The 22,426-nt window shown below is 37.0% G+C and overlaps 1 protein-coding gene across 1 annotated transcript in view; it reads left to right on the forward strand.

Moving 5' to 3' along the window:
- Positions 1 to 22,426, forward strand: part of COL19A1 (collagen type XIX alpha 1 chain) — a 176,062-nt gene that overhangs the window by 95,630 nt on the left and 58,006 nt on the right. Inside the window, exons 14-15 of the mRNA XM_056488063.1 lie at positions 7,812 to 7,859; positions 18,753 to 18,806. Of these exons, the coding sequence (XP_056344038.1) occupies positions 7,812 to 7,859; positions 18,753 to 18,806 (102 nt within the window). The remainder of the gene's footprint in view (positions 1 to 7,811; positions 7,860 to 18,752; positions 18,807 to 22,426) is intronic.

Consider the following 22,426-nt stretch of genomic DNA (forward strand, 5'->3'; position numbering starts at 1 on the left):
TATAGTATTTACGTAGAACCTTAATGAAATTAGCAATTTCAGTAGTTCAAAGTATATTTGTTTGGCTCAGCATTATTCATGCAAATACATGTTATTGTGAATTTGGGATGTACATGGGTATATTTGAGCTCTTTTCTTAAGGATGTAAAGTTTTTCTGTGTTTCTATGAGTCAGCTAACACTCCCCAAGTCCAGATATATGCATTTACTTTTTCTTCTCAGTTATGGTGGTAGTTTTATGGGAGTACTCCAAAACCATGATCAGTTCTCAGCCTTTCTTTATGCTGCCTCTAATTTCTCTTCTATGTTCTGAATTGCTCTGTAAGCAGTAGATGTCTTTTCTTTAGTACTTTTTGGGTGTCTTATGAACAAATGCTGTGTTTATGTTTTGAGCTTTTCTCCTTTATTATGCCCCCTTCATGCAGCAGTAAGGTGGATGTTTAAAGCTGAGGTTCCCTGATAAGTTGTGTAGTTGGTCCTGAGATGTGGGATTTAGCAGAAGCAGGGACTGGGCTCTGCAGGGTCACAGCTGGCTCCACAGCTTGCCCGCTCTGGCATCCCCAGCTTAAGCCTGTGCGTGCCGTGTCACAAGAGTGACAGGTGAGGAAGGTAGCACGGCCATCTCTTGTAAAATATATGGTAACTATTCCTCTCGACACTCGATCCGCTGCTTCTAGTTCCTGAGGAAAATGAGCGTCCGTCCGTACGTTCCTGCAGACCTATCCCTTTCAGGAGTTATAAAATAGTCATCCAGATGGCACCAAGTGTTTACTCAGAAGCCAAGGCTTAAGTCGGTCACAGACAGAAGTCCCCAGGACTTGCTTACTAAACAGATATTTGGAATGTTGGCTCCCAGGTCTGGATAAAGCGATCTGAGGAAAGCTGGTGCACAAGTGCCGTGTGGAGGCGGCTGTGGGAGGAAGTTGCAGATTCAGGTCTGGGCAAGCTCCACTGTAACTTCTGGCTCTCCTCTTTCTAAACAAACACCAGCTCCTGATTGCACAGCTTTCTCCTCAGTTATTCATGTGAAGCTAAAGGAACAGATACACACTCTCCAGTAGTAAGCAACTCAGATTGTAATGAAATAAAGGAAAGTAATCCTATTTAACTAAAGAAAGTATAGACTGCAAAATACATTTTCATTCTAAATCTCTTCTTTTCATACATATACTTTAAGGAAAATCTGAATTTTATCTATCTGAGCTTTTTTAGTGGAGGTGTATTAATTTCCTGAGAATACCAATCTGTTCAGTTGTTTTTCATCTAATATAGTGATCACTTAGCTTCCACAGTATAACTTACAAATATTCTCTTCTTCAAAAAACACTTTTTAATTATGGGAGCAGAAGATTATCTCTTTGTTGAAATAGAAAATGGTTTAGCAGTTACAGTGCAGATTTTATCTTCTTTATGCAGTAATACTGATACTGAAGGCACAAGGGAAGATTGAAGTCTTAACCTTACAGTAAATTTGCTTTTCAAAAATTCTTACTCTGATAAATTGGCATGAATGTGATTTATATGTCCTTCACTAGAATAATGATTTGAAAATTGTCCCATATGCAGTAGACATCAATGTAATGAATAATTCTGATTTACTCCTCAGGATTTTAATTATACTTTTTTGATTAGCAAATAAGCATATGTTTATTAAAAGTACTAGGTTCATGAAGGAAAACTTCTGTGAAATTACCCTTCCAATTTCCCTCTCAAGTTATTGTCTCTGAAAGAAAGTACATTTCAAGTTAAGTTGACAGACAGAGCTAAAGAAATGACCAAACCCAAAGAATAATGACATCAGTAAGGAACATATTTTCTGTTTGCTCCAGTAATAAGTTATCAAGAAAATATAGCTTATCGTGTTTTCTGGCAGACTGAAATATTTCTGCTAAATGCTGTGTCCTTTTCTGTATAAGTAAATGGATTGAAAGCAGTTTAGAAAGAAAAGTGGTGTAAGAGCAGAACAGTATGGTCACTGCAGTAACTTTCAGGGGCTGAGCAGGTAAAGTCTTTCCACTTGCTGTCTCAAGGTACTTCAGTAAGGATGTGACTGAGATCAGGTCATGTTTGGAAATGCTTAAGATAGAGGTAGTCTAATTTCCCTCATAAATCCTAATGCAACAGGAAATTAGTCATCCTTCTGTGATTTTCCTGTGCCATTTTTCCCATTGTTTTTCCCATATTTGTAAAGTGAGGCGTGTCTGCAAGCTCTGTGGGCTTCCGTGTGGGTGATGATGGACAGTCTTCTGGACAAGAAGAGGAAACTCTGGTAATTGTATTTTAAGGTCTCCCCCTTCCTCATCCTCCTGTTTGGGATTCAAGGTAGGGCAGCATCACAGGGGCAGCGAGTAAACTGCCTTGAAGATACCCGAGAAACCAACACTTTGACCATCTTGACTGGAGGGAAGTTATTCATATTTCAGTTCCTTGGCTTGCAGAGTGTGATAGTCTGTTTTTACCTGGGAGGAAGCCATTCATTTACTCCCAGTATGGTACAAAGAGGCCAAAAAGGAAAATGTCCTCAACATAGGGTAGAAGGATCACGGTGACCTGCACAGTAGAACTTGTTCTCTACAAACACCTCCAGATTGAGTGGGTGCCTTTAAGACCTACTGAACTGCATCTTGTTGCATCCTGTCTGGGGTGCTGTGTCACTCTTATATCAGTGCAGCCCCAGCAGTAGCATCCATCCCACAAGCAGCATTTGGGTGGCTGGCAGGTGCTCCTCAAGTCAGTCAGGCTGCAGTTCTTCACTGTGACCACCCATTGTGTGATGTCAGGAATTTGGAAAGCTGTGGTCACTTTTTACCTGATTTCTGATTACTGTGATTCCGTGCTCTCATTGTGGAGTTTGCAGACGGATCATTGAAAATGTAATTCAACAATGTGACAGCTTTTCTTTTTCCTGATTAGGACTGTGCTTTAAAGAACTACATCAATCCCTTGCAATGGGAATTGCCCACCAGCTTGCTTTTAAAAATGTTTCTGCTGTGATGTTGTACCAGTGGAACTATACCTTTCTCTTTATCAACATAATGTTTTGCCAATCCTTGGTAAAATAATGCCTGTTAGAGCTGGGTCTTTTTGAAGTAGAAAGTTTTATCATTATAAAAGCTTCTATATTCAAAGGATTAAAAAATGACCTATTCTTACATTATCACAAGGTGTTTCTGCATACCTAATTTAGACTTTGTCTCTGTTTAACTCATCTCACTAAATCACATACATTTTCTCCCTGTTTAGTAGTATTTATCCTGTAAAAATTTAGGTTAAATATTCATTAGAATTCATAGTGAGGCAAAACTGGGTGAAAGTAGAGAACACAAACCAGTCTATAGCCTTAATTATACCTGCATTATTATTGCTAACATTTGTATTATATTTAATTTGTGTTGAGAAGGAAATGTGTTCCAGCTCAGAATGTATTCCAGCAGCACTACCTACAAGTATATAAGGCAGCTGTCTACCCTTCTGCTTCAAAAACTATCAGCTATGTTTTGAAGCAACTTTCAAAATCCCAAAAAATATATGTACTTGTCTAATATTTTGCTCTCTTGGCATCAACCATAATCTTCTGTGAAAAGTAACATGAATAACAGCTTTAAGTAACCTCACTATTCCACTTCAGCTGGGGCTGTTTCTTTTTTTTAAACATTCTTTGTTCCACCATGGGGTCTCAATAAAAGCTTTGCTTTTTTGAGATGTTCTTAGGCACTTTCTCTGAGTTATTAAATTTATGAACTGTGCTTCCACTATCTCTGCAGATGCTTGTTCTGTTGTATTGGGTCTTTAAAAATGCTTTTGCACCTGCAGAGTCACATGACAGGATTTTAGCCCTTCTACACTAAGTGGCTTTGATAGCTGCACACTCATAAACTTTAAATCAACAGTTTCTGAAACTTAAAAGAGTTTACTGGCTGAACTGTTTACTGATTTTTCTGTAACTTCCTGACATATTTTTCTTCTACTGTCTCAAGATAAATCTTATTAGTTTTTATCTCCTAATACTTGCAAAAAATATTAGCTGTTAAAGTACTTAAATTTTAATCCCTACAGGTATTTTTCAATTCAAATTCTTTTAAAAACTCACTTATTCTACTGCAGCATTTTTTAAACCTGTTGTTTTTTCCTAGTTTCCCTCAACTAAAGCTTAGACTAAGTTTTCATGATATTTAATTTAAATATCTGTCTGCATGTTCCTCACAGTGTGGTTGCTTTTTCTATTCTATTCTATATTCTAACAAGCATCTTTTCCCTTGTCAACACTGCCCTTTATGATTTACCTTTTTAAAGGGATTCACAAGTTTCTGCTCTTCGTTTTCAAGGTTTTGTACAACCCTCTTGTGCCTACCAGTGCATCGTGTATCATCTCTCTTCATAGCCACCCTCACACATTGTGGTAGATTTTCTAAGTTTCAGCTGTACTAAAAAACATCTCCATTTTACTGGCTTTTATTTTCCCCAAGCTAATGGTAATGTTTGAGACATTTACACTTCATGTTCCTCAACATCTTCAGGTATGTTACTCCAAGGGGCTTGCTTGGTCTGTGACAGAAACAGGCTTTATAGACTGAATATGTTATTTTAATTTACTGCTTCGTGAAGTAGGTAGAAGGCTACCACCTTTCAGCCTTAAAGGTGGCCTGGCAGAGTCAGGAAAATCTCTGGAAGAAAAAATCATATTTTCCTGCCAGCCTGATGTCACACATATAGATTGGTTTTATACCTCACAGTGCCTTGTGCTGTTCCTAGAAATTGTTCTGCTCATCACCACAGCCATGCTCTTGCCAGTTCAAAAGTATCAGAGTGACAATGATCATAGGGAATGATTTCAATTGCCTTGCAATACCTGAAGGGCACCCATAAGAAATGTAGGGACAGACTTTAGCTGAGCCTGTTGAGATAGGACAAGGGATAAAACTGAAGGAGGTATTAAACTGAAGGAGGGTCAATTTAGATTAGATATAATAACAAGGTTTTTTACAATGAGGGTGATGAAACAGTGGAACAAATTGCCCATAGAGTTGGTGGATGCTCCATCCCTGGGAACATTCAGGTCCAGGTTGGTTGGGACTCTGAGAAACCTGGTCTAGTTGAGGATGTCCCTGCTCATTGCAGGAGGGCTGGACTAGATGACCTTTAAAGGTCCCTTCCAGCCCAAACCATAGTATGGTTCTATGATCCATATTGCTTTGGCTGTTGCTTACCTGGGGAGTTTGTACTTGTAGAATAAGTTGCCTTCTGACATAAATGTTTTGAACACAATCCACAGCCTATGCCATATACCATAGATAGATAGATAGATAGATAGATAGATAGATAGATAGATAGATAGATAAAGATATGTATGCTCAGTCTATATTCTATCCCTTTAACTGTGGTGGTGGGCTCCTCTGGCCAACTGTGCTATCCATGGCTGGAGGGAGTCAAATCTGATGTTTGATCTCCAAAGGAAGGTCTCCAGAAATTAAATAGGAATGTGACTTAAGTAGATGCTTCAGTCTGCCTTCCTACAAACATATGTTTCTATTCATTGCCAAGTTCTGTAAGAGTTCAATAGTAAATTTTTATTCATCTGTTTAGACATAATTCACTGTAGAATTTTTCATTTCCCCTGCAGGTTTCATCTGCAGTTATTTTTCCATGATCTCTTGCAGTGAATGTTGAGCAGAGATAACATTGCTAAGTCATTACTTTGGCCAAGTTATTACAGTTTTAGAGCTGTGTTAGTTAACATGGCCCGTGTTGTCCTATCACTTTTTAAACAGAAGATCCCACTGAAGCTGGTGTGAACTTTTACCTCAGTTTCAATATCAGGATGTGGCTCCTTGTACAGGGGAGTCCTCCCTGCCTAGTTACCAATTGTAGGCAGCTCTCCTCCCTTTCCTTGAAGATAAATCTCCTTATCTGGTTCCTTTTTCTTGACAATAATATTGTAGAGAGAAGAAAAAGAATAAAAGTTCTCCTTGGATAAAAATGTTGGCTATTAATTATCACTATTGTGCAGTTACATTCCTGTGTAATTCTTGTCCCCTTGGAGCCTTATTGTACAGATATGTGAGGCCAAGTATTTCCTCCCCCATAAAACGGACATTACAGGTTTTCATCTCATTCCCCTGCATAAAGTTGTCACTAAAATGAAAAATTAACAAAACAAAATTCCATCTCTTCCTGAATTCCCAGAATTTCTTTACAGAATTAGAATATTGCTAACATGTAGACAGAACACTGCAAGTTCCACACTACCTAGATGAGAAAGTAAAGAAGCTTTACAGAGGTCACATTGTCATGCTGCTTTATGGGTTTGTGTATGTATAAACTCATAGCTTACACTGTAATTAACTTACCATGATATTATTTGTTGGACACAACAAATTCATGCATATTTTAGTTCCATAAACTTATGGTGAAAGATGGAAATAGTGTACATCAGCTTTGTAAAAGATCCTACACCTTATCCTGTTTACATTAGAAACTGAAATTATAGGAGAAATATTCTATAGTGAAATACTGTCTGAGATATATTTTTAGCTTCAGTGTTTGAAATGGGAGAAATGGTAGAAATGGAAAAGCTCTTGAAATGACCACTTCTTTTTAAAATTGAAGTCAGACTACATTCTAATCAAGTTAAAACATTACTTGAAGATATATGAGCTAGTAGCTTTGGAATGCCTACTAACTTTCTCACGTTTATATTGGGAATTAGAGATCATAAACAAACTCCTTAAATTCATTTCTAGAAATCTGGGTGCTTTAAAAAGTCATGGTTGTCAGTGCGACAATTTTAAAGATTTTAAAATTTTAATATTTCAAATTCTTAAATAAACAAAATGTATTTCTTTAATTTTGTGGAACCGTGTAAGAGTACACAATATAACATGCAAGGCTTTTTTTTTTTTCTCTTAAATTATACAATGCAGAACTGTTATATATTCTTTGCTGATTACATTGAAAATGATTTCACATTTCTTGTTGCTATAATGGAAATTGGATTGCTTCCTCAAAGTAATTTTTTAATTGTATTCCAAGGTGACTCATGAAATAAAGGGAGACTGGGGGGAATGACTGTTCTAAGTTGTTCTGAGATGTTATATGAAGGCATTATGATTATATTGTACATTAGTCAGACATAAAATTAAAGCCTCAAAGCATCAGAACTAGTCTGTGATTTTATCTGTGACTGAAAAAGGCAGATCCTTGCACTGAGTTCAGAAGGAAGGCTCACAGTTCAAGGATATATTCAAAACACTCAAAGCTCCTGTGCTTGTTCAGGAGAGAGAGAGAGAAAGAGATACTCAAGTGTTTAGGAAAGCCAAGCCAGATATGCAGAGGAAGCTGCACAGGGCTGGTTCTGAGGATCCAGCAAGCATAAGGCCTTCTGCTATATTTAGTTCCCTTTCCCTGACTTCCCCTCCCCCTTCAGTGCCTGTGTTTGAATTTGAGTTGTAAAGTAAGTTGTCTTTGATTTAAAGTAACTTTTTTGTCATTTTTATGGCATCCTAACTTAACAAGATAAATCACTTTTCAATTAATGCTGTAGTTAAATATAACTATGCTTAATTAGTGCTGACTTACCTCTTCTTTTCCAAAGGGTACTGCCTTTATATGATGGAATGTGATTAATAGTTATTTGTGCTTTTCCTTGCACCTTAATATAACACTGAAGGAGTTGTTAGGAACAGCCAATTCTTATTATTAGAAATAAATGCCTTGTCTTGCCATCTGGATCTTTGGGCTAGTCTCACTTCTATAGAAAAATAGAGGATGAAAATAGCACTGAATGTTATAATTGTTTAATATTTGTACTTTCAGGGTTTGCTGGAGGGTCCCCAAGGCCCACCTGGCAAAGAAGGTCAGAGGGTGAGTAAACTTGCTGAACAACTGCTGAGTGTGCTAACAGCTTGATGTGTGACTTCTGCCTAGGCACCAATAAAAAATGGCAAGGTAGCAGCTGAGTATGAAGCATGCTGACAACAAACTGAGCCTTGACACTTGAGGTTTCTCTTCGGTTGAAGGAGATTTAGCAATTTCAACCATCTAAAGTGTTTTAATGACTGGCAGCACAGATGTATTGTGTTTTGTGCAGGGGGTTTCTGCTGTAATTTTAGATGAAATAATATTAAAACTTTTCAGTTTTCCTATCTTTAGCAGAGGTGAACTCTACCTTCAACATCTGAGATATATAAATGTATGAAATTAGGGACATTATCTAAAATATTAACAGAAACCAGTGGTACTGACCCTGGTCTTTTGATACCATTATGCAAATGTCAATGCCTAACATATGTGTACAACAATATGATACAGTCAAGGGGGCTGGGGAATATGAATATGCCAAATACATTAAATAAACCTTTGGTTATTTAGAATTTTAATATAATTAAGTAACCGACTGACTGGTTTCTCCATGTTCTGTTTTTATTTTCCCTGACTTATTGAATTTGATAATTCATTAGAACAGATAACAAGTATTTATGAGTGTGGTGTCACAAGAATTAATTCAGTGTTGTAAATTTATCTAATCTAATACATTCCTAAAAGTTCAGGAAGATATTAAGACTCAAGCATTTCAATATTTTTACAAATTAAATGTGTGACCAGTTTGCAGTTTTGAAGTTTGGTCTCAGTAATTCTTGCTTTATTTAGGCATCTTGATATTCAATATCATAGTTAAAATATCTGAAGTAAAAAGATTTAATGTTTCTCATCATTGATCTTAGTAAACTACAGAGAATATTTAAAGGCTAATTTAATTATTCCGAAAATAGTAATAAAACCAACAGAAGACTAGCTTGAAAAAAATGAATAATGATGCATAGGCCCCAAAGCTATGTTTTATGTTAGCTTTTAAGTTTTAAAAATAGTATTAAATTCCATTTAAGTTGAACACAAAGACATGAAAGCTGAGTTTATTTATGTTTCTCACCAAGGATTGAGAATCTGTTCAGAAAATGTCAGTGTAGTAATGGAGAATTCAAAGTTGTGTGATGAATATGTTATTAAAGCACATCTACTAGCATATTGACATCCTTATTAAGGCTTTTATAATTACCATGACTATTATGGTTAGGCAATTAATAATATAGGATACTGTGAAAATATAGTTATATCCCCTTTTAGCATATTTTAGAGTTCTTCTGTGGAGTATTGAATCTGCAAAAAGACAGATTCTCCTTTAGAAACTGTTATAAACATTCTTATGTTTTAGAAACTTCACTCTTGGAACTTCTTCATTTTTTTATGTGAAAAATTCAGAGTTAACACGCTGTATTATATTTAAGAGTGGATAAATGGATTTGGAGATACTTTTAAAATTTTTCCATTTTGCAGTAGGAATTAGCGGGTTGATATTTGCATCGTGGGCATTTTCCTGCTCACACATAAAACTGAGCTGTTGTCACACTCCAGCCTCCATAAAAACGGGAGCTCTGATGGTTTTGTAATCTCACCATGCTCACAGCTGCCTTGAGCCAAGCAGTGGGAACAGCAGGCTGTGGAGTCTCAGCATCTGTCTTGGTCTTTCTTCCAGTGGAATCGACTCACAACAATACTCCTTCTGCTGGCCACTCCCGCCCAGGCATTAACAACATTGTTGGCAGTCTTAGTTCAACTCCCATGTGCTTTTGCGTTTCCAATACATTTAATTACACAGTAACATACCATTTGTAACAAGATCTCTGCTCTGTTTAATGACAAACAGGGCAGTGCACATCTAATGGCTATTAAATCCTCCTTTTTATTCAATTATAGATGTCATGTTCCTCTGTTCTACTTTCAGCAGATCCTTCAAATCTTTCACATTATATGAAGTTATTGCTTTTCTCATGGGCTGTCTTTTGAAGATTAAAGCATATTATTGAGGTGTAACTAGCTAATAATTTTTCTCTGACATATTATTCAGACCTGAAAAGCCATATCATGTCCATTCTGAAGACTGGAACTATAACATATTAGGGGGAAAAAAGCCATTCCAGAAACACCTGAGATTAAGTGAAGGAATTTGTTTTCATTTTTGCAAGGTTTACTACTGTATTTCATCTACACAAAAGAAACTGCCTAGAATTTTCAGTAGCTCTACAAAAAATCTTAAAAGATATTCAGTGATTCATCATATATTGTCCATCCTTAATTAGACTGTTCCTCTGAAGGCAAAAGTGATCGTCATGGCAGAAGACATCATAACCTGGTTACATCACAACCTGGCCATATTCAAAGAGAACATAGTGAACTAATTTCTGATTCTTCAATCAACCTGAGACTTATACAATACTTATTTAAAGGATTACAATAATGTCATAAGTGAATGTGGTTAAATTTTTGTGAGCATGTAGTGCCCTTGTGTATCTCCTTTTGCCAAGATACACACTTCCACTCACCACTCACCACTCACATTTGTTAGTCAATATTGTGTTTTCCTGAGGGCTCAAGGAGACCTCAAAAATTTGCTCTTTTTTAGACTTTTTAAAGTCTAATGTTTCCTCTTGCTCTACAAGTAGTGAATTTGTACTTTGTTAAAGGTTTTTAATCCTTAATTAAGTGTTTTGTGTTAGACATGAGACCTTACTCAGCAGGAGTTTTGAGTTTTAGTTCTGGTCACTGAAAGAAATGGGTCAGTAGAAACAGCTACTCATTCCTTTTCCCTCATTCCTGCAGGAGAAATACTGGACTGCTCTGTGGGCAGGCACTGCATTCATACATAATTTTTAGTGTCCATCACGCTGGCTTCAGGCAGGTTACTGCTGCAGCAACTTGGTGCTATCATACAACTGCTCAGAATGACATCAGGAGCTTCAGAAGGTGATTACACATTACTCAGAAAAGTCCAATATTGCCAACTCACAAACAATAGTAAGATTGGGTATTTACCTAGCATTGCATGGAATTTAAACCACAGTGGACTACTATGCCATCTTCCTGTATTCCTGTGTCATGCAGAACTATTATTTTTCTCAGTCATCCTTTCTAGGTAAGCTCCTCTTTTGTCCAGTTTCCACTTCAAAGAACATCAACAACAGACTCTTTGCAAGTCTCCTTGAATTCTTTTTTCTAGTGCTTCTTGTCAATCACACAATTCAAAGCATACATTTTATTTTACACTGGGCATGTAGGTAATCCTCCATTAGCCTCCAGCAACTGGGTTTTTAAATATCTTCTTTATATTGGTAAGAGGTATTTAGAGCTTTTTCTCTGTAATCAAACCACCATTCCATTAATTTTCGAAAAAATTCAACTAGGGGCCTTCAGCTCCCATTCAAAGAATTTTCTGAGGTCTTCAAATAATTTTGCCATGTTGCTGTGTATTCTTAAAAATTTCTTCTACCTACAATTTACAGGCTACATGGACCTTTCCAGACTCAGCCTTTGCTGTGTTAAATGCAATGAAGTTTATATTTCCAAATTAAAATTCCAAATATTTTGAAAAGTAATGCCTTTTTCAGTGGGATAGCAAGGATTTTTTTATAAAAACTATTTTTTTCTGGAAATTATTCAATTTTTAAATGCTCATACTTAGAGATGGTGGTCACAAGGCGCAGGACCCAAGCACTGCTGAAGGAGCACTGACAGCTGTTTGCTGTCAGTTTTGAACTCAGATGGAGGACACAGCTGTCTAAGTCCACAGGGCCTCACACACTGCAATCCTCTCTTGATTATTTTGAATGCTCATGGTGGCTCCTGAAGACTGGAAAAGAGCAAATATCACTTCTGTCTTCACAAAGGAAGGTGCAGGGAACTTCAGGCCAATAGCTTTCAACTCAATCCCTGGCAATGTGAAAATCTTGGAGGACACATGGAGGACAAGAAGGTGATTGGGATAGTCTGCATGGAATTATGAAAGGAATATTTTGCTTGACCAAATGTTTCTACTATGATGTGACTGGCTAGGTGGATGAGAGGTGAGCAGTGGATGCCAATCTCATCTTTAGCAAAGCCTTTGACATTATCTTCTTGGGCAAGCTGACAAAATACAGATTGGGAGCTGGGACTCTTCAGCCTGGAGAAGGCTCACTGGGGATCTAGTCAGTGTGAAAATGTCTGATCTGAGGGCATAAAGAAGAGGGAGACACACTGTCCTCAGTAATAGCTGGTGACAGGACAAGAGGCAATGGGTAAGAAATTAAAAATAAAAATAAAAAAAAAAAAAAAAAAAAAAAAAAAACCCAGAAAATTCTATCTGAACACAACAAAGCAGTTTTTTATTGTGAAGTTCATCAAATACTGATGCAGGTTGCCCAGAGAGATTGTGGAGTCTCCATCTGTGGAGATATTCAAAAGCTGAGTACACACAGTACTGGACACTTGATCCTGCTTGAGGACAGGGATTATACTAAGTGATCTCAAGGTTTCCTCCAAACCAGACATTCCGTGGTTTTGATTTGACTAGCTCTACCTTTTTCCCAGCATAGCTGCCAACAACTTTATTTTTATGGATTAATTAAAAAAAAAAAATTAGTCTTTTATTTGTATTTAAACAGATTATTTCACCATCATGGTGGTTTCCCTGGTTCCAGTGATGAATTGGGCTCAAGCATTTAAAAATCTTTCTGCAATATCACGGCCATATCCTTGACTCTATATTCCTTGGGATGTTGCAGGTGTCCTGAAGTAAATATTTTTGAAAGAGCTTCCTTATTTCCAATAGTTGTGTTTATAATACCAAATACTTCACTTAAGAGGAAGTTATTTTGGCATTATCTTAGTAATAAATTAAACACCTCATAAAACTGAGAATCTGTTGTCATATCTAGTATTTCAACATTGATCTCACTAAAATTACTTGTTTGGAGAGACCCTGTGGAGTTGCATATTTGCTTTATGTTAATAATCAGTTTACTCTCCGAGATTACAAGTTTTTCTGATCAAGCATGAATAAAGTTAGTTTGACAGAGTGGAAAATCTTCATAAATAAATGGATGGAGAGCTGTTTGATTTTCTTAACATAATTATTTAGAGTGGCATCAAAATGAATTTAAATTCAAATTACATTTATCTGATTTATTGAACTTAAATATTTCTTTGACATAATTTGTTTTCTAGTTCAGTGAGTAATTGTTGGACTTTACCAATTATAAAACAAACCTTACAGAACAATGATGATGTCTGCATTGCAGGTCAGCCTCCTGGCTCAATGCAAAACATTTTCTTCACAGTTAAAGCTCTGGAGTTTTGGAATCTCTTTTAATCTTCTCAGTCCTTCTTGACTTTGATGTAAGCTGTTTTTAAACATGCAAAGCTCCAATATGATTTCATCTTTAGAGTTCTGTATGTTCCTTCACTCTGACATTTAACAGTCCAAAAATGCTTAATGTAAAACAGTTTTTCTCCCAGAATGTCTCTACCTTGAAGTACATATCCAGTAAATCAGGATGCAGCTTAAAAATATTTCTTTTTCCCACTTTGGCATTTAAAAATGGAATTAAAAGGTTGTAATTTAGAATGCTAAAGACAGATTTGTCAATTAGAAAAATTCTGGGTTTTCCTTTGTTAATTTCCACTGTAGAAATTAAAATCTAACTTTTAATGGAATAGCAGAAATGGTTTAACTTTTAAGAGGCTCCTTTCGAATTGCAGACTCTCTTCCAAATACTCTATTGTTAATATTTATTTTAATGTCTTTTAGCCAAAGGTATAGAAACATGAGGGAATAAGAAATTATATCTAATAATTAAAAATTAAGGTATAAACTATCTAAATACAATTGTAAATCAGTTCTTTGAGTGATTTTGAATTAAAATTATGGTTTTATAGATACATTTGAAAAATTGTGATGGATTTTGTCTAGCAATTTGTTGGCAAAAGAGGTTGTGGCATTCGACTTCTTGGCCTGTTTAAGGACTTTTTTTGGTAAATTCATTTTTGTTAAATTCATTTCAATTTTGTGTAATCTGGCTAGGTGTTCCCTTTAAGCATTTTATTAATGTCACAATGAAAAAACTAGAGGTTTTTTAAATCATTCCTAAAATGATTTTGGAAACCCAAGACTGAGTGCAGGAATGCTTCTGCCTTGGTGAGGAGCTCCCAGCAGACTTTTCTCCCAAAAGAGGGGATTAGGCTCTGTGTGCTCTATCCTTCTGTGAGCTGTGTTTCTGTGAAAGGTTTTAGTGGAGTATGATGAACAGACTTACACTTGATTTCTGCAAAGGGCTTAATTTCTTGCCTTCTTATTTCCTGTGATTTTGTTCAGGTTTAACATCTAATGCAGAGGTTAATTTGCAATATACTGGTTACCATAATACATCCTCAAGGCCAAAGTTAATAGGATTGAAAAAGGGATTGTACGTTCACAGTCTAACACTGTATTACTGAAGTTAACAAGGTTTCATTGTCTGCAACATAGATTTTCCATTTAGGGGAGAGAATATCACAACTCTTGCTGTAATCTGAGTTAGTGTAGGCACTGGAACTTGTGGCTGCTTAGTGGGAACTTTGGGCATCTGGAGGAACAGATTTTAGCTGCCCAGAGTTCCTCTCATGCATTTAGGTACCCAAGGTGCTGGGGGGCATCTGTGGGTTAGGCACTATGAGGTGGGGTCTTTAACTCCCCACAACCTCCTGTTTTTTATATCTGTGCCTTTTTAAGTCTGGTTTTGAGGATTGACCAAGAGAATCATAGTTTTGCCTGGAAAACAATTACATAAACCTCATTTTTGCGTAACAACTATGGTAGTTAAGACTTTAAAGCCCAGATTTCTACTTTCCCTGAACTAGTTCCTGTTTTGAAATGTGATGATGTATTTCAAGAACCACTAATTAGCACTTTCCCTTGAAAATTCACACGGGTTTATTCTAAGAACTTTTGCCTTCATACTAAAGTGTAGAGTGTTTAAATTATTAATTCCATAAATCATGTCAGTGTTCCTCCATAACTGCTTGATTTTATCCTTAAATAATCTGCATTTTATTTTAAAACAGGAGGATTAGAGATCTTACTCCTCTAAAGCTAGAGATATGAATAGATATATGTGGTATGATACAGCAGGGGCTTGCAGCACAGATTTTAAATTCTTGCACTGTGTGCTGGACCTGCAGCAGTGCCCAGGGGCAGCAGTCAGAACCAGAGCACAAAGCCTGTGGGAGGATGGCCAGAGCCTCTCTTCTGAACAGCTTTCCATCCATGTCAGGCAAAGCTCCTCAAGTCATTTCAATTCACAGGAGGGGTGAAGAAAGAGGGAAATAAAGAATGCAGCTGACCACATACTTCAGCTAGGCACTCAGCTGGGTTTCCTGAAGCACATAATCTCTCATTTACTTTATTTTTAGTATTTTATCCTTTTTTGCCCCTAACCAAGCAGTTGTTATTTGAATGATTTGTCATTTGAATGATCTAGCTGCAGTCTGTCCTTTGGGAAAGAGGAAAGTAGCCTGCTGCACAAATTAGTTGGGGGCAGGCATTTCAGGAGTCAAGGGTACAGCATACAATATCAGTAACATTTAGAAAACTTCTTATCACATTGGTTGGCAGCAAAAATATATGCAGAACAAAGGAAATAACTAGCAACTGTGTTGGTTTTCTTCAGGTATTCTAAGGAGCATTAGACAACTTGTTGACACCACGTATGGTTTTTAAGGGAATGTAGGTGGTATTGCATTTTTTATTTAGTTAAAGGAACAATGTGATACCTAGGACATTTATTTATATTTTGAGTGGTTTTATAACCTCAATATTTGCTCAGTGACTAAGCTAAATAAAGGTAACAGGCCCTGTGTGTGGGCTGTCAGCCCTCTGCAGAGTGGCACTAAATTTGGCTCTCGTGGGGCTACCAAGAGCCACTGCTGAGCAGGAGATGGGAGCTCTGGCTCTCTGCTCAGCCCACTCTATAAACCAGAGAGGGCACTGAGATGTTTTTCACTTCTTTCTTGCCAGAAGGATGAGTCAAAATCAAAATGTAAACATTTAGTCATGGTCTGGCTCGTGGTCTGCTCAAGGCAGCATCGTAATGGGCTTGTCAAAAACATTCTTCTAATTGTTTTAATTACCCTAAACAAAAACATAAACTATTTTTTTTTACCTACACTTTCCCTATAGTATATATTTTATTTTTTTCCCTGCTGATGTTGAGAAGTCATAGAGAAGCAGGAGTGCTGACAAGCAGGTGTTTTGGGTATTCCTAACATTGAAGTCTTTGTATCTGAAAGGCATTGCTGAAAGGTAGTGGCCTGTCATACATTTCTGTATTAAATTTAAAATACCAGACAGTTTATAAAGGTGCCTGGAGGTAAAAAAAGGACTTTTATTGCTCTATAAAAAGCTTATGTCTCATACTGACCTGTGTGGTTGTTTTACATGCACATTGCATAATGGCTAATAATATAATTATAGGATAAAAAGTGGGGCAAATGTTTCCCTGTGTTTCACAGGGTATGTGTTCTAGTAATTAATAAATTATGATGAAAAATAATTACCCCTTTTTTTTTTTTTCATAAAGTTCATCAAGTTTTTGTCCTTGTTATGTCATAAATCACATTTTAGTTCATCTTGTAAACAGAGATAAAATTGCCTTCCCAACAGATTCCATGTTTTCCTGTGTAATTAACACCTCGTTCGCAGTTGTGTCTGCCAGTCAAAGCCCTGTCTTCTTCATCCTGACACTTCCTTGATACTTTGTTTAGACTGCTGTGACTTTAAGTGTCATCCTCAGGATACTTTAGATAAGTTCAAACAGGAAAAGGAAGGTGCTTCAAGAAGTCAACACTGTAGATCATTATAACTCGGAGGGGCTATTTTAAAAGTATGGAGCAATTTATCTTTGTTTATTACATTATTAGCTCCCTGTCTGCTTTTCTTGCTTTCTAAGGGAAGTTTACTGGTTTGTTTTTTTGTTTTTTTGGTTTTTTTTTTTTTTTTTTTTGGTTTTTTTTTTTGTTTTTTTGTTTTTTTTGTTTTTTGTTTGGTTTTTTTTAAGTCAGGAAATATCAATTTCCACCTATATTTTGGGGTAGAGATCAGTCCAGAAGTATAGATGTAGCTAAGTGCAGCCCCCTGTGCACATGTTCCTTTCCTGGTGCTGTGCCTGTCAGGCCAGGCAAGCTCCTCAGTGCTCAGTGAGCAGCATCAGGGAGCTGAGCAAAGTCCAAACCTTCTCCTGCCCAGGCCAGCTGAGCTCCCAGCTCCAGCAGGGGCTGCAGGGCCAGCATTACCAGCACAGCAGAGATGTGCTGGGGATGGGCAGTAGGGCCAGCAGAGCCTTGAGCCCAGCCTAGGCACCTAGTGCTGTATTGTGCTTCTAGAAATGTACCCTTAGCTGCCCCAGTTAGAGCCCTGCCTGTGCAAGGGCTGGTGGGATTAAACAGCTCAGCACATGACATGTGTCTCAGCTAGTTAAGACCCAGGAATTTGGCACTCCAAATATGCTGAGGTGGTTTTGTTTCACACTGACTGACTGAGGATGTTCCTAAAACCGCAATGGCAGCGTTGTTTGGCACAACAAGGGCTGAAACACATCCACACCATCTTTGCTCTGTTTCTTCTTCAGCTTGAAGGGCTTGAGATACCTACCTCTCCCAGGAGAGTCCCTGGCTTCTAGGCAAGAGTTTTCCCTGGAGAGCTGCGGGGTGTGAGGGAGAGGGATTTTCCACCCTTACTGCCATCCTCTCAGCATAAACCAGGATTAATGGAAGGCAGAGCATGTGAGTGAGGTCCTACAGATCAGGGCTCTCACCTGGAAGTAGCAAAACTGGATTGCACCTTCCCTTCCTGAGAATACCTCTGCAGTCTATGTGACATTGTTATTCAATAAACTACAGAAGCAGGCTTAGAAGTAAGGAGCATAGCTTACAGAAATATCCCCATGTGTTAATTGTGAGCTGTCAGCCAGAATTTTAATTTTTTCACTTTTTAAGCCAGGCTTTCACCAGGACTCCCCTCTAATGCTTAATATTATTTTACATTTGCCATATGGAAGAGAAAAGTTTACTCTTAATGGATAGAATATTTTTTCTTTGCCATTTGTACCTAGATATTAGTTGTTCTCAGCTGTTGTTTCTAAAAAACGTGCATCAGATTTCAGCTTGGCAATAAAGATGTTAATTCCTGTAAATTACTTGCATTTTTATGTTGATCTTCCTAAAAAAAAAAAGAAAAAAAGCATATGTGAAAACAGTTGCTCAAGCAAACTCTGTACTAAAAAACTGTGGTAGTTACATATGCATGTGTTTTTTAGAAACTGAGTGGAAAGTCTCCCTTAAGTAGACTTTTATGGACTTTATGTTTTAATGCAAATGATTTTGCACGTGCATTATATATACACAGATGGTAGTAATTACACAAAGAAGGTGAACTGTTTTTGCAAATAAATCTCTGGCTTTTGTGCTCGTTATCACGTCCCAGAGAAGAAGGGTATGTGTGTTTGTTAATTGGGTTATATTGCACATGTGTACTGATTGTGCGAGTCAGGCTGCTGCAGCACAATTTAACATCCCAAGCTCTGGTGTATTTATACAAATATAATTTCTTTACAACTCATCCAGATGCTTTGTTAATAACACTATCAATGTGCACTCATATTTGAGACAAAGTTTTAAAATGTGACATTGTTACTGGGATTGGGAATGCAAATACAGTTTGTTGTAACTATTAAAAGGAAACTTGGTATTGCAGTGACTGATAAAGAATATTCATTTTGGATGGGTTTTGATTTTTTTTTTTTTTTTTTTTTTCTAATATGTAAGGCAATAAATCTTTTCTTAAAATTCTTATTCCAAATCACTTCCTAATCTCAGTATTTATAAATGTCTTTTGTCATTTTTTGTTTCCAGGGCAGACGAGGGAAACCAGGGCTTCCAGGAAAACCAGGGCCACCAGGACCTCCTGTGAGTAATTAACAAGGGGAATGGGAAATTTTCACTCTGTCCTTGGACTTTGCTCTTTTATAGCAGGCTACTGGACCATCATTATAGTTGAAAATAATTGATCTGTGTGTACTTTGCTGTATCAAACAGCTACTACTGGTAGCCTATAGTTGCAGCAAAAATAAAATGACAGGGTCTACAAGGAGGAGAGACAAGACAGGAGGGAAAGAACAAGATGGAAGCTTCAGCAGAGGAAGGAGAAATTGGCATGTCAAAGAAAGACTGGCCATGAATGCTGTGAATACTGGGCTTTCATTCCCTTTGCAAAATGCATGATGCTCTGTAGAAGAAGGAATAATTTCTGTCTCAGAGGGGTAATTTGGAAGATGAAGGACTGTGTGAAGCATGTGCCAACTGTCTGAATGATGGGGAGGATTATACCCAGCACTGGAATGAGCACTCAGCTGTAGTTCAAATGAGCTGACTGAAGAATTAAAACGATTAAGAAATACATGACTTTATGAAAGGATTTGTAATATAAAGAACTAAAGGGTTTAGCTCAGATCTCAGAGGTTTGGGATTTTCTATTTCTTCTTTATTTATTTTTTTTAAATATAAATATTTTAAAATTCAAGTCAGGCATGAATGTATATTAGTCATCAGTGAAATCACCCTTTTTCTGGTAGAGCAAGACTTGGTCATATTTGTAAAATTCTCTGTATATGGTATTGTAAAAATGCTGTCATGCATGAGTACAAAATAGCTATTTACAGATTAAGTAAACTTCTGCTGTTTTACATTCTTAATATAAAACAAAAAAATTATAATCCATTCTTTTTCTTACCTGGATAAAGGCTAGTGGTTTATGCATCTGAACATTTGATTCATATGCTTCAACCTGGTCCTGTATGTAGAGAAGAGAAGAGAAAAATGCACTGCTGCATGGGATACAGTGACTGAAATGAAACAGATGTCATCTACCCTCATCCAAAACAAAAACTGCATAGGTTGCATAAATAATTTTTCTTGCAAAATGTGTTCAGAAAGAGGCATTTATGATGGAATTAATTTATCCTTCACAAAACCAGGTTTAAATCGTTTCCTTTCACTTTTCCCCTGCATGCAGTCATATTGAAGCCTGGCTTGTTTGAGTCTTTTGCACAGTCCTAATGCTGAAATGGTATTGTAGACTGCAGGAGGCCAAACAGAGGAAAGGAGTGATGCAGAATCTTTCTTCATACAAGTGCCAAATACAACCTTTAAAGGATAAAAAAGCAAACTGTAGCAGAGGTCAATGTTAGACCTAATCTACTTAGCTTTTTGTGAGTTAGTGTAAAGCTGTTTCTGTGTTACAGATTTCTGCCATCCTAGATTTGTTGGCAGGTCAGGCTTGTGAAGATGTATAATCCTTGACAGATATACCAGAAATCTTAAGTGGAAGCTAAATTGTGCTTCTATTACTGAGATGTGTCTCAGATTTTCTTACAGCAAAGCTCAACTTTGTCAGCATGGCAACATCACTACAAGGAGCTCTGTATTGGGAACTGTAGCCTAGTACTACATACAGAAAAGCATTCCTGAAACAACCATTGCCTAAATGTTGATTTAAAGTGTTTGTTTCTGCTATAACTCCTGTGATGCACTACTCCCTTTGGATACAGCTTTACCACCATCTTGTGTTCCAAGACTGAGAACATAACACACAGAAAAGGCACACTCTAAAAGCAGTAATGCCTGCTAACATGCATTGGCAGGATCCCCATATTTCAAGTGCCACAGCTTGTACCCAGCAAAAAAAAACTTCAACAGGATCCATCATTCCCTCTCTCTTTTTCAAGGCTCAAAGTATATTCAGTTTTGCTGTGTTTCCATTTTCCCTTCTCTCCTAATAGTAAGCAGCTTCTTCATGCACATGGATGCATTGTTTGCCCTTACTTTGGTATTCCAAAGTGCAGCAGAACAGTCATACCTGCAGGGTGGTTGCTGTCATAAATTTGGCATACACAGGGTACAAAGTGGTTAACAGATCGGCTGAATATGTAAAAATGAGACTCTCCAGTAAAAATGTTTGATGTTTCAAAAAAAAAATTTAATTTGGCTTTGAGAAAAAGGAGATTCAGACATTAATAATATTAGGGTAGCTACAGCATGCAGTGTGTGTTTGAAATTAATAAATTTACCTAATTTATTTATCAGTTAATGCCATGATGCTAAGTATTTCATTTAGATATTAGAGCAGTCAAGTGCTCAGTACTGACAAAAAAAGAAAAAGAAAGAAAACAGAAAAACTGAGAAGGAAACACAATACTCAGGGTAATTATAACGAAGGGAAGGGTAGTCCTAATGACAATGTGTGCATATAGGGATTTGTGGGGAAAAGACTGTGGTAAAATTAAAGAAAACTGAAAAAGTTACAAATATTGCAGTCAGCATACATGCTGTGTGTTTTCATGTGATAGGAATATAAAAGCATCTGGTAACAATCAAAAATCTACTTGTCACATGGTGGTATTTAAGACTTTTCTAAACTTCTTTCAATATCTTATCCTTTTTCTTTTTTTCCTAACTTAGTTTCTGGAGACTTTTTTCAGTAAAATTAATGCTTCTTGTGAATGCCTATTCCATTAATGTCATCTGCATAGCTTTGGTTAAAAACCTATATCACTGTCAGAAACATAGATTGATTGGCATCTGGTAATGAAACTGCTCAGTTAATGTGGGACTTTCTATGAAATTTCTTCCAGGTGTCCTTTCTTTTGTGTCAGTTTTTTCCTTATTCTTTCTTTTACATTATTTTTTCTCTTTGGAACAAATCTTGTCCTCACAAAAGGCAGAACTCAATGAGGATTTTTACTGATCAGCTATAAAAAATATTTTTGCAAACCTATGGAATATATTCCTCCTTCGAGTACTTGTTTAAAGTCTGTTACATATTATAGACTTTTAATGTGTTCTTTGATTCCCTTCTGGTTCAGAATTCATAGTATGCATCCTTGCTGTCTGAGGCTGTTTTTGAGTACTGTTATTTCAGTTCAGGAGAGCCGGGATGTGTGCTCACACCCATCTCAATCCAGCAGGTAGCAATTTGTGCTGAATACAAGAATCCAGGTAGAGCAGCAGCTCCCTCTAGTGCTTTTTGACCTTTTCTCCACTGTTGAAGCTCCTGGGTAGCAATGAAAAGCTCCTGTTAAACACACTATTCACTTTGCTCTCACAAGCATTCTGAAAATTGTGATTGTAAAATCAATATCTCTGTACCCTTCAAATGTATTTTATGTATTTGCCTACTTCCATTTTCTTCTAAAGTCTTCTGAGACTGTCACATGCTGTTACCCTGCTCAGCATGGCTCTTCGCTGAAATTGAAATGCTGATTTTATGAAACAATAATAATTACTATGATAATAGGATCCTTTAAGGTTGTAAGAACAGCATTTTGATCAGACTGAAGAACTCAGCTGATTGCCATAGCTAAGTAAAAGTAAGGATTCAGCAACACAGACAGGGTCCCCAGCAGACCACAGCTTGTTTTGCATTATGTATTATGCATTGACTTTCTAGGTAACACACCTTTTTATTTTAAAAGCAAATCAAAGAATCACAGAATGAGTAGGATTGGAAGGGATCTCTGTGGGTCACTTGA

This window comes from Oenanthe melanoleuca, chromosome 3 (assembly GCF_029582105.1).
Source record: "Oenanthe melanoleuca isolate GR-GAL-2019-014 chromosome 3, OMel1.0, whole genome shotgun sequence".
NCBI lineage: Eukaryota > Metazoa > Chordata > Aves > Passeriformes > Muscicapidae > Oenanthe > Oenanthe melanoleuca.